Raw genomic sequence first — 16,292 nt, 5'->3', positions numbered from 1 at the left:
AGATGTGGGGATTTTATCATTTTATGGGCACTTGAATGGATTGCTTTATGTTTGTGACGACAAAGGGAAGAGGATTTCATTGTTGAGCGCTTACTTTCTCTGTGTGATCAAAAGATTGACTTCAAAACGAGAGTTCTATCTCCAGGCATTTGCCTATTGCGGGAGTTGTTTGGGCTCTGCCATCATGTGGTGCTCGTGGGTAACCAGCTTGGGGGCCAGGCTGGGCTGCTGCAGCTGAAGTGATTCAAGATGGTGAGAGAGGGGCTGAATGCTCAGCATGGGGCACTGCAGCCTGGGAGTTACAGTAAAAGCAGTAGAATTAGCACAGTCATGAAAGGTGTAAGTTCTGGAACTCCACAGCCTCCCTTTATAGCCAGGCTCTGCCACTCACCTGCTGGGTGATTTTGCACCAGATATTTAACCTTTCCTCAACAATTCCTGTTTCTTCCTCTGTAAAATGGGAGTCTAACAGTATTGATGTTGTAGAATTATTGGGATAATTTCAGGAGTTAACGCATGTGAAAAATATGAACAGTGCTTGACACAGTACACGCTGAGCAGTATCAGCAGTATCCCCTGTGGTCCTGGGCAGGGGCAGACACCTGGCTTTGGGGATTTTGGGGGAGGAGGGGGAAGCATGTCCTGAGATCCTGGGTGACTCCTGGGTGGAGCCCAGCCTGGGCCTGACTAGTGCCTAGCAGCCCGATGAGTCTTGTCACTTAGGGGAGTTCCTGTCCTCAAGGGTCGGAGGCATTGGCACCTCTGGGCCCCACTGGGGGTAGCCTGTGCACACGTGCTATGTCCTGGGACCACAGAATGGGGAAGTGGCTGAGGTTTCTGCAGGGCCAGGAGAGGAGGCCACAGTCTCTGCTCTCCACTGAAACAAACTCAGCTGTCTTTGACCATTTCATGAGCTAGGGAACAGGGCAACCCTGCAAACGAGGTATCACTTTCTCTCTATTTTTTACATAAAAGAGGCTCAGGAAAGTGGTGAAGACAAAAAGTGGAGCAGGAATCAAACTCAAGGCCCAACTCCAAAGCATCACAAGGCTCTGTCTCCAAGGAACCAGGCAAGGGCTGGGAGATTGGTATTGGGCAAAAATAGAACCACATAAGTCAGTGATATAGGGTACTCAAGAGGGGTGCGAGAAGAAGGGAGATAACTCAGAAGACTGAAGAGTGAAGAGAATGAGAAACTGAGGGAGGAAAAGGAGAAATGAGGTCTCTGCTCTGTCTCTGCTGGAATGGAAGGCCCTAGGTATGTGGAGCTCTAAATCCAGAAATCTCCAAGGCCCAGGCAGGGAACTCAAATGAACGCACAGGCCTGGTGAGGTGACCCGGAGAACCCATTGGTAGAAAGGGGACAGCCTCCACTCAGTCCCCGCGGGTGTGCCGAGGCGTGCAGGAACCACGCCCAGGCTTGCCGGAGTGCCACATCTTCTTTCAAGAGAAGCAGAAAATTCATTTTTTAAAATGTGAACTCTCATAATTTTAAAATGCTGGTAACCAAAACAATTTAAAATATCATTTTAAGAAAAACAAAAACAAAAACAAAAAGCCCACCGGCTGCGAGGATACAACTTCTGCTTTATGCCACTTGTTTACATGAGGGGCTCATGGTCAGATTGCAAGTCAATCCAGGGCTTCTCAAGACCCCGGGAGGAGCAGAGTGTGTGTGTGTCAGGGCGGTGAGAATTGAGGACTCTGAGGAAGAAAGCATCCAGATTTCCAGAGAGAAGGAAACAGTAAGACCAATGCATTGCTACCAGAAAATGCAAAAGGGACATTTGCCTTTGACCACCGAGGTGCCTTCCACCAGCCCTTCCCTGTCACAGTGGGGCAGGGCCTTCAGCTCCACTGGAGGATATGAGGATACCCGTGCAGAGAGGGCTGAGGGAGGCAGGGAGGAGGGATGCTTGGGGGCGGTGGAAGCCGCTCAGCTGGGCTGCTGAGGAGTGAATCACATTTCCATGTGATAGGTGCAGTTCACACTTTGTAAGGGAGCAGGGAGCCTGACTTTTCTAAATATACCAGGCGAGCCAAACAGCCACCTGGCTTGGGATTGACATTCCTGACAGGAGGCTGGGCAAGCCCTTGGATTCCATATCTGTAGGCTGCGCCTCAGGATGCTGCTCTGACTGGGGGAGAGTGGCTGAGGCAGGAGCTGGGCCTTCTGGAAGGTGCCCACAGATATCAGTTCTTGGGTAAATACATGTAGGAAACTTGGGAAACTCTCACAGGCCCAGATTAAGCTGCGCAACCACGAGCTTCCAGAGGGGTTACTGGAAACTCCTGGCGGACTTCCCTCTTTCTGTTGCCCTCAGTCCTCCCAGGGCTGCCTGAAACAGTGGTCCCCTGGGTGTGTCCTCCAAGCTTATTCAAGCAGTATTCACGACATCCTTCTCAGGGCCTGGGAGGAGTCCCCTCTAAATCCACAATCTCCCGGAAAGTCCCCACCTGAGATCACAGTGTGGGCAGCCTTGACTCTGCCTGCCTTTGCAGCAAGCTCAGGTCCCTGGAGGAGTAGGAAGTTACCTACTTGGCTTACCCTGAAATGCCCGGCATGCCATCCTGCAGGCTGTAGGGTGGGGTGGGGGGGATGAGGAGTGGCTCCTATCCCTCTGTTGCCCAGGCTGGAGTGCAGTGGCGCAATCTCGGCTCACTGCAAGCTCCGCCTCCCAGGTTGAAGCCATTCTTCTGCCTCAGCCTTCTGAGTAGCTGGGACTACAGGTGCTTACCATCATGCCTGGCTAATTTTTGTATTTGTAGTAGAGACAGGGTTTCACCGTGTTAGCCAGGATGGTCCTGATCTCCTAACCTTGTGATCCACCCACCTCGGCCTTCCAAAGTGCTGGGATTACAGGTGTGAGCCACCGTGCGTAGCCAAGTGGCCCCTATCCCTCTTGGCATCAGTTTCCAACTCTGTACAAGTGGAGACTGAAGGTGACAATGCCAGTCTGAGGCCCCTTCCGCGCCTGATATGGCATCGTTCCCTCAGGTACGATGTGGGCTGGGGGCTTGTGGTGCTGTAGCAGGTAGGGGCAGTCTTCCATGGAGCGGGTGGGGCTGCTCCTTGGCTTACTTTGGGCATGAGGTAAAGCAGCCCGAGCTGTGGGCAGGCAGTGTCAGTGTCTGCTGCCGGGCCCAGAAGGGCTTTCAGGGAAAGCTGGGGCTTGATGAGCTGTCCTAATGCTGGGAAGAAGAGGCAGCAATGACCCAAAGAAACATAGGCAATGTAGGCTTTAGGCCGTGGGCACAGGTGCCCCTGGCATGGCCCACCCAGCCCAGCCCTGGGGAGGGGGCTTGGTCCCAGGCTGCTGCAGATAAGGACCTGGAGGCCTGTGAGAATCTTGTGAGCAGACTCCGAGCTGCCAGCAGCTCTGCTAATGACTGGTACCCGAGGGTGATGCTGGGTCCCAGGAAAGTCAGTAAAGTTTGGAGCTCAGATGCCCAGTGCTCTGACTGCAGCAGCCATGGAACGGCGCTGCAGCCTGGGCTCCAGGAAGTGGGGTCCTCCCAGCACCTCGCCATCTTATCACATTCACCGTGCTTGTCAGGAGCCGCAAGGGCTCAGAGAGGACTCCAGTCTCTAAGGAGCTTCTGCAACCTTTGAGAGGCTGCCTTGGTAGGCAACTCACATGATATTCTGCCACAAATGAGGCTTGACCCTGGTGGAGGGAAACAGTTGTGGGCTTTGGGGTCAGTGAGATCTGGTTCAAACCCTGAGTCACTCCTCAGAGAGACTTCACCTGACCACACTTTCTAACACACCAGCTTTCTAGGTTTCTTCACAGTCCCTTAAACTACCTGATTTAATCATCTGTTTATGAGCTTCGTGACATCTCCCGAACCCCAGTGAAAGGCTGGGCCCTGAGAATACAGTGGGAAGCAAGTCTGATGAAGTCCTTACCCTTGGGGAGCTTTCCGTCCTTGGTGGGCAAACAGGTAAGAGGCGGCAACGAAGACTGTGACGGGGAAACATGCTCATTGTCACAGAGCGTTAGCAAATTATTTAAAGTGTTTTTTTTTTTTTTTTTTTTTTTTTGAGACGGAGTCTCGCTCTGTCGCCCAGGCTGGAGTGCAGTGGGGCGATCTCGGCTCACTGCAAGCTCCGCCTCCCGGGTTCATGCCATTCTCCTGCCTCAGCCTCCTGAGTAGCTGGGACTACAGGCGCCCGTCACCACACCCAGCTAATTTTTTGTATTTTTTTTAGTAGAGACGGGGTTTCACCATGTTAGCTAGGATGGTCTCGATCTCCTGACCTCGTGATCCGCCCACCTCGGCCTCCCAAAGTGCTGGGATTACAGGCATGAGCCACCGAGCCTGGCCTAAAGTGTTTTTTAAAAAATTATTATGTTTTTGTAGAGTCAAGGTCTCACTGTGTTGCCCAGGCTGGTCTTGAACTCCTGGGCTTAAGTGATCCTCCTGCCTCAGTCTCCCCAAGTGCTGGGATTACAGGTGTGAGTCACTGCACCTGGCAAATTATTAAGCATGTTGCTGGACACACACTTATGCTAAAAAATTCTTCATTATTGTCTGAAATTTAAATTTAGCTGGGCTTATTTGTTTTGACAACCCTGGCCCTGTGGGAGCATCTAGGAGGAGCACCACAGCCAGTTCTGGGACCTGGGACAGGTATTTCCTGGAGAAGGGGGCCCCAGCCACACCTGAAGGATGGAAATGAATTAGCAAGGTGGAGGGGGAATGAGTCTTCCAAGTAGAGGGAATGTGGTGTACAAAGGCTAGTACGTGAGAGCCAAGCACGCTGAGAGCCTGATAGGCTTTCTCAGGATGGGGAGCGGAGGGGCTAGGGACACAGGCAGGCAGGCACAGGTTGATGAAGGTCTTAGGTCATGTTCGGGAGTCTGGACTTTGCCCCAAGAACAACATACTTACTGAAGGCTTTTAAGTGGAAAAAACATGATCATCTCACATTTTGTTTTGTTTTGTTTATTTGGGTTTTTTTATTTTGAGATGGAGTCTCGCTGTGATGCCCAGGCTGGAGTGCAATGGCTCAATCTCTGCTCACTGCAACCTCTGCTTCCCAGGTTCAAGCAATTCTCCTGCCTCAGCCTCCCAAGTAGCTGGGACTATGGGCATGTGCCACCATGTCTGGCTAATTTTTATATTTTTAGTAGAGATGGGGTTTCACCATATTGGCCAGGCTGGTCTCAAACTCCTGACCTCAAGTGATCCACTCGCCTTGGCCTCCCAAAGTGCTGGGATTACAGGCATGAGCCACCACGCCTGGCTACATCCTGCATTTTTAAAAGTTGATTCTGGCTGCTGTATGGAGAATGAATTTGGGAGACCAGAAGTGGAAGGTGAGAGGCTGGTTAGGAGGCTTCAGCTGCCATCCAGCTGAGAGATGATGGTGGCTTGGACAAGAAAGGAGGCAGTGGAGGAGGGAAGTTGATAGATTTGATAGATTCAGTCCATCCTCAGCAGACAGAATCAACAGGATTTAGCTACTGATTCAAAGTGAAGGGGGCTGGGGGCCAATCAGGGAGTGGAAGAGGAAAAGTGACTCCCAAGTTCTTGACTTGAGCAACTGGATGATGGGATGCCATTCAGCGAGGTGGGGGAGACAGGAGGAGGGGAGGAGGAGGAAGAGGAAGAAAAGATTGGTGGCAGAGGAAGAGGAGGGTGCTTCATTTTGGATAGGTTGAGCCTTTGGTGCTCATGGCATACCTCAGTGGCGATGGCCAGCAGAAGTCTGAAATGATGCAGGCTTAGACAGAGGCCTGAGACACTAGCATGGAGATGCAGCTGGAAGCCGCGGGAGCCTTGCTGCTCCTCTCCACCTCCTGCTTCAGAAGCCTGCAAGGCTGTCTGGGCAGGGACAGGGCTGAACCAGAGTCTCTGGACAGGAAGCACTGGGGCCTAAGCTGAACCCTTTCCCTAGTGCTCCATCCAGTGGGGCAGCTCCCCCTGGTCCTTGCGGATGCCTGACAGGTAGGACTGTGGACTCCTGCAGCCTCATCTTCTGATTTTTCTTAGATGGTTACGTGATGTATCTCAGTTTTAAAGTTTTTATAACTGATTCCATTTTAATACAATGTGGGCAGAACAGAATACATCTACGGGCCAGATCTGCTCTGGGGACCACTGGTCAGGGGCCTGGGGTTTGAAGTGAGAGGAGATGCTGAACAAAACCCTCAGGATCAGGCACCTTTAAGGCAATGTTCCCCCAAATTAACCCATAAGCCCCTGCATCAGAATCACCCATGGAGTGTGCCTAAAAATGGAACCCCAAGCTCTGTCTCCAGCAATTCAGATTCAGAAGGCCTGGGGAAGGTCCAGGAATCTGATTTTAAGCAGCGCCATAGATGCACACTCAAGTCTGAGAACCTCTGAGTTGGGGAGTTGGCAGGGGAGACAGAGAAAGGTTGGCTTAGGCAGGAGAAAACCAAAAGAGCAGGCTCTCAAAAGAAAAGGTCATTTCAGGAAAGATGGCCGGCTGATGGGAAGGAAAGATGTTGGCTTCCTGGGAAGGATTCCAAAGTCCATCTTCATTCTTCTCCAACACATCTTCGTTCCTCCCTAAGGAAGAGGAATGTTGATCTTAATGTTCAGTTCTGAGGTTGTGATGGAGCTGCATTTGCTAGTGGGAGTGATGGAGCCAATGGGCATTAAGAGGTCTGTGCACAGGGGTGTGGTTCCCTCTTCTGTCTCTCCAGTCCTAAGTGGTAAGTGGAGCGGGGTGGGCACTCTTCTTGGATGCTTTCCTGTCCTTCCTGGCCCTGGCCCCCACCAGCTGAGCATGGTGGCACATGCACTCAATCTTTATGAATTTCTGTCCTGGAGCTGGGGGTGTGTCGGAGCAGCCTTTCTCCCCATTTCAGTGGATAAGAGCTAAGTGCTAGGATGGAGAATGGGATGGGGTTGGGTGAGAGGTGAATTGAGCAGGTCTCACAGTTTCCTGTGCTGAAGCCACTACCTCTCATTGGTTTAGGAAGCAGGAGTGTTCTTCTATGAGGTTCTGCCCAGACTACCACAATCCTACCCTAGGGCTCAAGCCAGTTAACTGCAACACTAGTTTGCTTGCTTTCCATTGATTCTTTTGTATACAACTCCACTGGGAATGCATCGAGGAGAAATGAGAGTTCTGGGCTGGGACTGGGCATTGTTGGGCCCCCCAGTCTACTCCAAAACCGTATCATTATTTCTAACATCCAGCAGGACTGCACCCCAACTTCAACCATAAGACAGAGACTAAAAAGTGTGCACTGGCTTTCATAACAAGGTCATTAGTGACCTTGAACAGAGAGGGATGATAGGAAAAGCCAGGCTAGAGTGAGACAGGAAGAGTGCCAGATAAGAAAGAGAGAAGTGGGCTGGGCAGGGTGGCTCATGCCTGTAATCCCAGCACTCTGGGAGGCTGAGGCGGGTGGATCCCTTGAAGTCAGGGGTTCGAGACCAGCCTGGCCAACATAGTGAAACCTTGTCTCTACTAAAAATACAAAAATGAGCTAGGTGTGGTGGTGCATGCCTGTAATCCCAGTTACTAGGGAGACTGAGGTGGAATCGCTTGAACCGGGGAGGCAGAGGTTGCAGTGAGCCGAGATCGTGCCACTGCACTCCAGCCTGGGTGACAGAGCGAGACTCTGTCTCAAAAAGAGAAGTGCTTCATAGGTATCTCTTCCAGAGGACAGGAGAGAGGTGGAAGTAGCGGAGGACATGGGGTCAAGGCCAACATGGGAAGAGCTGGCAAAAAGGAAGTACAGAGAGAGAGAGAAGGATAATCGACAGAGTGAGGTCTGTGAGGAGAGGGAAAGATAAAAACATCCGGAGCACAAGGTAGGGATTAGTTTTGGCGAAAGGTCACCCCATCCATTCTAACAGCAGGAAAAGGAAAGGATGATCCCAGCATGGGCAAGTTTATAGATCTGGTGACAAAAAAAGTGGAAGGAATTACTATCTGATGGCTCTGTTTTCTCTGTGAAATTCGGGGTGATATCCTGAGCTGATAGTAAGAGATTGAAAGATGAAGTTTAAAGGGAATTACAGTGTCCCAGGCAGGCAGCCCCAGGGTGAGGCCCAGCAGATTGATCCCAGCACCACAGCTGCTGCCAGTCCCAGCCCAGTCTGCTCAGACAAGTTCACATCAAGTGGAAGCCTCCAGCCAGTGCTGCCGACACCTGGGTTCTCAGCCTAATAATTCAATTACCTATTTGATGATGGTGATTTCTATATATTTTTAAAGCCCCAAGGGGCTGGGCATGGTGGCCCATGCCTATAATCCCATCACTTTGGGAGGCCAAGGCAGGAGAATAGCATGAGCCTAGGAGTTTGGGGCCAGCCTGAGCAACATACCGAGACCCCAGCTCTACCAAAAACCTCCAAAATTATTCAGGTGTGGTGGTGCACACCTGTAGTCCCAGCTATGGGGGAGGCTGAGGTGGGAGGATTGCTTGAGCCTGGGAGGTTGAGGCTGCTGTGAGCCCTGATCATGCCACTGAATTCCAGCCTAGGTTATAGAGCAAGACCCTATCTCAAAAGAAAAAAAAAGATCCCTAGAAACAACAGAGCAGAAACAAGGAGAAATCTTCCTAGAGCCCAGGCTAAACCCCCACCTCTCATTTTTCCCCTTGGATAGGTCAATATTCCCTGATGGGGACAGCTACCACCGATAGATTCGTATTTTTCAAAGTGTGTTCAAAGAACTTTAGCCCTGAAGATGTTTCAAGGATAAAGGTGAAAAACAGGTTTGGAAAATCCTGCATTAATACTCCTCTTGGAGGTTGCATTCATATACAGAAAGATCTGAAACATTTAGCAGGAGAGAAAAACTTTAATTTTTGTTTCAGTGTTTTAAACCACAGACTCCTCTCCCTAACATGCCCATGTTCCCATGATCACTTGGAACTAATAGTCTGTGGATTTCACCTTAACATACATTCGTTAAGTCAGCAGATCACTTGAACATGACTATCAGCCCAAGCACAATCAACTAGTTGTGGTTAGTGAAGGACATTATCCATTTGGTATGTCCAAAGTGGTTGTCATTTAAACAACTATCTCTTGAGGAAGATTTTCAGCCTGTTGCAGAGTGAGAATAATCTGTGGCATGAACAGAAGTATTTTAAATCTGTGAGAAAACTCACAGTCCAAGAGTCAAGTTAACTGAAATCTACAGAATAGACTGAACATGCTGCAGACAAGCATTCTTGGTCCAGACACCGCCTTATAAGGTGGCCTGACATTTTCTCATGGCCCAGGCCACCCTCCAAAAATATCCAGAGACAGAATAAGAGTGGGAACTGGCCTCCCTGAACGTTTCAAATATGAACAAGCAGGCTCTCCATGAAATAGGAGGGCTGACACCTGCTTTGCAAGCCAGCTCCAAAAGCACTCTGCTTTTCAAAACCAAGTAGTTGCAGGGTCTGCAATGGGGAGGAGGGCTCTGCAGCTGGGAGAAAATAGATTGAGCCTTGAAGCACGCACCCAAGCTGGTTTCTTTGCTCCAAAAAAAGTGTTATTTCCTGTACTACTCCAGAATATGCTTTAAAATCTGTCTTTGCTTTATATGGACAATAAAAGATCCGTGACTGATTTTCATTAGAGTGCCTCTGCCCCTTTCCGTGTCCTTGGGATGAAGCTGTTTCCCAAACTCCTTTGGCTCTTAAGGCCCCGATCGCTTGTGAGGTGCTGCCCCCCAGCGGGGAAGCCTGGCTACGACAACACCGAGGGGGAAATACAGATCCTGGCTTTAACCAAGTGCAGCATCTGGAAACACATCTGGATTGCCTCCACCCAAAGCCAAAGACAGATGTGAAAGCACTACCATGGTAACAAGTCTATGCTCTGGAATTAGGGAGCAGAAAGCATGACTTCCAAACATGAAAATATTTATGAAATGGGCACTCTAGGTGCTTATATACACAGCCTTTCACATTCTTATTTTTGCTCACCAAATGAGATTTTTAGGGTGAATTGCCTTTTGTGGGAAGGATTAATTTTGGTATCGAGACTTGCCCTCATAGCACTAATATATCTTTAAATTAAAAGAAGTATTGGTCAAATAACCACACTGCTCTCTTTTCTAACTCTGGTTCTGTTACAGGCAGAGAAATGTTAATAGGTATGGCTAATTTTGGTAATAGTTGCTTAGACCAGTTTCTTCACCATTAAACTGTATGACAATGAGCCAGGCTATTTGTGAGGCTGGGATTTTTTTCTTTTCAATAATAAAAGGAATTGCAAAGCTAGTCCTCATTCTTGTTAAAGGGAACAGAAAAACACAGCAGTATTTTTGGAATGCTGTATAACAGTAGGTCTCTTAATTATACCAATGGTAATTCCTCCAGGCTAAGGCTTATATTAACATAGTACACATAATTGCCACAAAATATGACAATGACAAATTGGAAAGCTCTGGTCTCCATTACCATGATAACATTGTAAAGGTTGTGTTTTCTGAGTAGCCTCTACTATTAACTTTACCATCTGTTCCTCAGTTTCAGTTGCAATACTTTTTTCATAAATGAAAAAGCCAACCTCTGAAGCTGAATAGGCTCTACACAAGGAGAGAGGTGGTCTAACCTCTGAGCTGGGAACATCTAGGCCGCGATCAGATGGCATTTAGAAGGGAAGTGTTCTCCTTTGGAACACAGACCACACTCTTAGGCTGTGGTGATGATCTGAGAAAGAGCCGGCAGACTCAGGTGGGGAGCACATCACTGCTGCAGGCACCATGATCAAGACGTCACTGGGAAAAGTGACTAGGACATATCCAGCACCAGAGGCCTAGAGCTAGATCAGCTGTGACCCAGTGGAGGACACCCCAAGGCAGTGTCCTTCCCACCACTTCTTACTGCGAGCCTGAGTAAGGGGGGGCCACTCCTGGGATTCCTGTGTTTGGAGGCATTTTCAGAATGAGGTACTTGAACTTCACCACATTTTGCTTTAATATAAGATGAACAGTGCTGGGCAACTTCTGTTAGAAGTTGAACTTCTGAACTTCTGTTAGAAAAGTTACACTAACAGGCTGGGCGTGGTGGCTCACATCTGTAATCCCAGGCGTGGTGGGAGGCCAAGGCGGGTGGATCACCTGAGGTTAGGAGTTCGAGACCAGCCTGGCCAACATGGTGAAACCCTGTCTCTACTAAAAATACAAAAAATTAGCCAGGTGTGGTGGCAGGCACCTGTAATCCCAGCTACTTGGGAGGCTGAGGCAGAAACATCGCTTGAATCTGGGAGGTGGAGGTTGCAGTGAGCCGAGATCGTGTCATTGCACTCCAGCCTGGGCAACAACAGTGAAACTCTGTCTCAAAACAAAAAAAGAAAAATTACACTAATAAAACCCCAGCTTGTTATAAGCAAGGGTCCTCAACCCTGTGCTGATTAATATCTTAGATTCCCCGGTCACTTGCATGAGGAACCCCTTGTCCCTCTGCAGCCAGCTTGCAGACTGGCTTAGCCTGAAGACTGACTGGCAGGGAAGGACTTTTTGGAAACCTCTTAATATAATCTGTCTTTCCTGTAAGTGCAGAACCATTATGAATAGCAGAATTAGATTTTAAAGTTGTCAAAGAGCTGGAGTCCATAATTGAACTGAAATTCTCCCATATTCCTGCAACACCACATTCAGGCCTACTGACTATGAAAAATCACTGCACTCACTGGTAGGTATTTCAAATCCAGGCAGAGCACACACCAGTTTATTTTGAAATGCAACACAGATCAGTATTTTATGAATACAACTTATTACTACATTAACATTATCAGGTAAAAACAGCTTTCAAATGCATGCATAGAAAGTTAAGCGTAGTCTCTGGACTCCTTATTTCTAAATATACAAAAAATACATTTAAATTATATAATTTTAGTGAATCAAAGACTTATAAAATTACAATTTTGGTTTTCACAACATAGAAAAAATACAAAAATGACTATATATACGGTTGTATAATTTTTTACCCAAATTTCAAAGGAGCAGTATGTATTGAATTTAATGTTTTATAATGTTTTATCTGAAACTCAGAACTGCAAGTAATTTGCAGGTTGTACCACATCAATGCCAACCTTTTATTATAAATGAAAAACCAAAAAAGTAAGTGAAAAATGAGGGCACGATCTCTTCTTACACCTCTTCAACTCTCCAGCATCTAAACCTTTCCTGTCAGAAGTCTGCTCTGGAGACTTTTTTCATCTGCAAGGACACTGCTTTATTCCATGACTAACTCTCCATGGTGCCTCTGGATAATGGTTGGTACGTGTTAAATGAATGAGCCCAACCTCAGCAAACAAAACGCAGCAAGATGTAGATTAGCAGTCTGTGCTGACAAAAGCACTACTGCGGACCTCAAAGAATTCTCTCCGTCAGAAGGCCCCCACGGGGGGATCTGAAACACATAATCAAGTGGGTAGTTGGGAGGATGATGCCTTTGACTATGCCCTGAAATGAAACCTCTAAGTCTGACAAAATACCCACAAAAACACAACATTCCTTGTTCACACTTTATAAGAAGGTGTGACATTTGGTGGTGTGGTTGTTCTCAATTTATAAAATAATAAATGACTTCAAAGGAGAAATGAATTCATGTTAGGGATAAAGAAACCAGTTACTGAGAGAGGTTATTGAAGGACACAGTGACATGCCTTACTTATCTGCCATAAGTATTCTAAATGTTGATGTACAAAAATACACACTGGGGTTGAGACCCTTTTTGAAAAGGGAGCTGTGTGCTGTGTTCTCATTGCCAAAGTTCAATTCAATGCAACACCACTGTTTGCAACAGAATGTTTTTTATAAGTAGTGACAAATTATAATAAGGAGGCCCAAATAAAACCCGCAGTCCAGCAACCCTGGAAAAGCTGCATTTTTCATCCTGATTTCTAGAATTTTTCCAAAAACAACTGAAAAAATCTAACAGAATAAAGTAATATGACAAATATAACCCAAGTTGATTCTATTTTATAGTAGAAATACATTATGGAAGAATAAAATGAGAGAAAAGGCATGAAAAAAATCTTTCCCACATATTTTGTCTATCAAATATTAGAACAGATTCTAATTTCAACATGTCCAAGTTGAGTGCTGACTTTAAGAAGCAGAATTTTAATGTTCAATTCAAAAATAATTTATTACACACCTGCCTGCATTAATTCAAAGTTGTATAAAAATAAGCACTTAAAAATTTAGTTTTCCAGGGGTTGGGCACAGTGGCTCATGCCTGCAATCCCAGCACTTTGGGAGGCCGAGGCGGGTGGATCACGAGGTTAGGAGATCGAGACCATCCTGGCTAACACGGTGAAACCCCATCTTTACTAAAAATACAAAAAAAAATTAGCTGGGTGTGGTGGCAGGCACCTGTAGTCCCAGCTACTCGGGAGACTGAGGCAGGAGGATGGCGTGAACCTGGGAGGTGGAGCTTGCAGTGAGCCAAGATCGCGCCACTGCACTCCGGCCTGGGCCACAGAACGAGACTCCGTCTCAAGAGGAAAAAAAAATTTAAGTTTTCCAGTATGAGTTTTCTGATATTCGCAATTATATTTTAAATGACAACTACTCAATAAGCGAAACTTTTAAACTCTTAAAGTTCAACATCAACCCCAAAAAAAGAAAAAAGGAAGCTGCAGGGGATGGGGGAGGAAAAAAGGCTCCATAAAGAAGATACCGTGCTATTTAATACTTAATGCACATCTAAACTTGGACTTTCACATTTTCATCCAACTCTTTCTTTCTTATTTTCTTTCAGTTTACCTACAGTTGCAGTACCAACCCTTTCTTGAGGAGTTTTAAATGCATGGTTGAGCAATTAAATTGTATGAGGATGTGACATGGATTAGACAATGTTGGTAGTACCAAACTATTTCTTGGCTGCTCCAACATGCGGAGATGATACTGCTTTTAGCTCATGATGGCCCAAGTGGAATGTTTTACTGACTATAGACTTATAGCTTGGTGGAAATTAACATAGGACCTTAATTAGCAAAAGTATCCAAACAGAAGAGTGAATGAAAATTAAAAAAATAAAACAATAATGGTGTATAAATCTATTCCTGAATGTTTTTCCTGACTACCTTTCTAAAGCAACACCTTCCATGTGCTTTCACTAACAGAGCCTCCTCTCCTATGTGACTGGATTGGCTTCTTCAGGGCCATCAGTGCATCAGTGAGAATAGCTACCGGCAAACACGTTACTCAGAGGTGTTCTGAGAACGGTGCTGTGAAAAGGACTTGTCACTTATGAGCTATTAAGCTCCCCTTTTCTGAGACCTGTCATTTTGTTAAGACATGATTGAGGCTGAGCTCCAGATAAGATATATTCTTTACGGTATACACATACTTATTAGATTCAAGCACGTTTCTTAGTGGCAGGCAGTAATGACTCAATTGGAAACAAACAAAAGGGTTCTAACTTGTTTTCTGATTATGGGCACTACCCCGAAGCTTCATAGACATATACATTTTATAATTCATTCATTAGATATGAGGGGATAGGTCCCAGCCATAACTTCAGAGCATTCCAGAGAACAGAGTTTGCCACTTCAAAAATACAAAGTTTCCAGCATGCAGTCAAGCACTTTGACAAGGGAATGCTAAACACACTGCAGACTGAAACATAACTATACTGCAAGCTGGGCTATTCAGCTGGTACGATTTCATTATTCAGACTGTAACTCTCAAGTACTTAGTGTTACAGGTCTTCATTGATCAGATACATGAAGGACACAGAAGGACATAAAATGCCAAAACCCTTTCTAGTGCCATCATAAATGTTAAGAACTTCTGGTTGAAAGAGCATGCTGAAATGAACTGGCCAGGGTGTTTTATGTAACAACGTTTTTCTAAAATAAAATCTCAGGCCCATGTGACACTGGATTTTTGTTTTAGTTTTGTTTGAATATTTTAAAAATAGTTCTTACTTATTTTCTATGAAACGTATTGGGAACTCAAAAAATCTGCAGCATTTTTTGATCATTGAAAAGTTTGTTTTGGTGAGAGGTGCAGAAAGCAGGAACTATTCAAATTTCTTGTGTTCTTCAGTATGAGAAAGGATCTTTCTTCTCTGGTGTATCATGTGGAAGTATAACTGGGGAAAAACTGGAAAGAAAATAAAAATTGGTTAAGAGGATGGTTTAAAATTGCATATGCTCTATTTAAAGCATATGAAGTTGAGGTCCTCTCTGACCCTCTGACTAATTTCTCATCCAGCAACCAAGGAAGGTAACAAAGTGGGCTTGGAGAAAGGAAGAAAAAACACAGAGAGACTTACCTCCTTTCTTTTCCTGCTTTAGCTGAGGGAAGAAGTGGTGTGGAATACAATGACAGACACTATTGTCACTATCATGACCTATATTGATGCCACAGAACAGCCAAATAATATTCTTTACACTCATTCATGTATTATCTCCACATTTATTCTGATTAACTTCACAACAACCAGGTGAAGAATTCTAGTGATGAAGTTATTATTCCTATTTCAAAGAGGAAGAATTTGAGCCCCAGAGAGGGTAAGCAACTTGCCTAGGGTCTCACAGTAAGCCACAGACAGAGTTGGGTCCAGGCTGTTGGCTCCTGACCCTCAGCCTAGCCCCATCTGGTCCCAGGACAGGTGATTCTTTGGGAAGAGCAACCTCTCTTGGGAAGTAGTTTCGGGTAAAGACTTGAGGAGGAGGAGGAGGAATGCCACAACATTTGCTTTGAACACAACTAAGCCAGGTTTGGATGTAAAAAAAAATAAAAATAAAAATAAAAAAGCCTTATGAAAAGCAAGCCAGTGTCTTAGGCACTGGGGATTCTTCTGTTCTTGGTCATTTCATAGAATACTTTAGAAAGCACTGGTTCTCAAATGAATGGGATAGTACTGTCTCCCTCGGAACTATTTGGAACTATTTGGATAGTCTGACTATTTGGAAATAAGGGAGAAAGGGAAAGGTTACTGGCATTTGGCATATGAGACCAGGGATGCTAAAACATGCCACAATGCATGACAGTACCCACTACTAAGAAGTATCCCACCCAAAATGCCTATAGTGTCCCTGCTAGGAAATACCACTTTGAGCCACCTGGCCTTCACAAGGTTACTGTGTGTAAACAACTCCAGGTGAAATGCTCTTTGTTGTACAACACCCTTCTTCTCCTCATCTCTCCAACAGCTCCAATCTCTATTTTATTGTTATTATTTTTTTAGACAGGGTCTTACTTTGTCACCCAGGCTGGTATGCAGTGGTGTGATCTTGGCTCATGGCCTGGACCTCCTGGGCTCAGTCAATCCTCCCCACTCAGCCTCCTGAGTAGCTGGGACTACAGGTGCACACCACTTCACACCCAACTAATTTTG

The 16,292-nt window shown here is 46.3% G+C and overlaps 1 protein-coding gene across 4 annotated transcripts in view; it reads right to left on the bottom strand.

Annotated features, from left to right (window-relative positions):
• Nucleotides 1–11,634: 11,634 nt before the first annotated feature.
• Nucleotides 11,635–16,292, bottom strand: part of HACD2 (3-hydroxyacyl-CoA dehydratase 2) — a 90,381-nt gene continuing 85,723 nt past the window's right edge. For all 4 annotated transcript variants that reach the window (XM_054550248.2, NM_001132017.1, XM_063721550.1 and 1 more), the window contains 1 exon segment: nt 11,635–15,052. In XM_054550248.2, the coding sequence (XP_054406223.1) occupies nt 14,970–15,052 (83 nt within the window). In that variant the 3' untranslated portion in view covers nt 11,635–14,969.

This window comes from Pongo abelii, chromosome 2 (assembly GCF_028885655.2).
Source record: "Pongo abelii isolate AG06213 chromosome 2, NHGRI_mPonAbe1-v2.0_pri, whole genome shotgun sequence".
NCBI lineage: Eukaryota > Metazoa > Chordata > Mammalia > Primates > Hominidae > Pongo > Pongo abelii.
The sequence above is the reverse complement of the archived record's forward strand: the minus strand, read 5'-3'. Positions and strand labels throughout refer to the sequence as shown.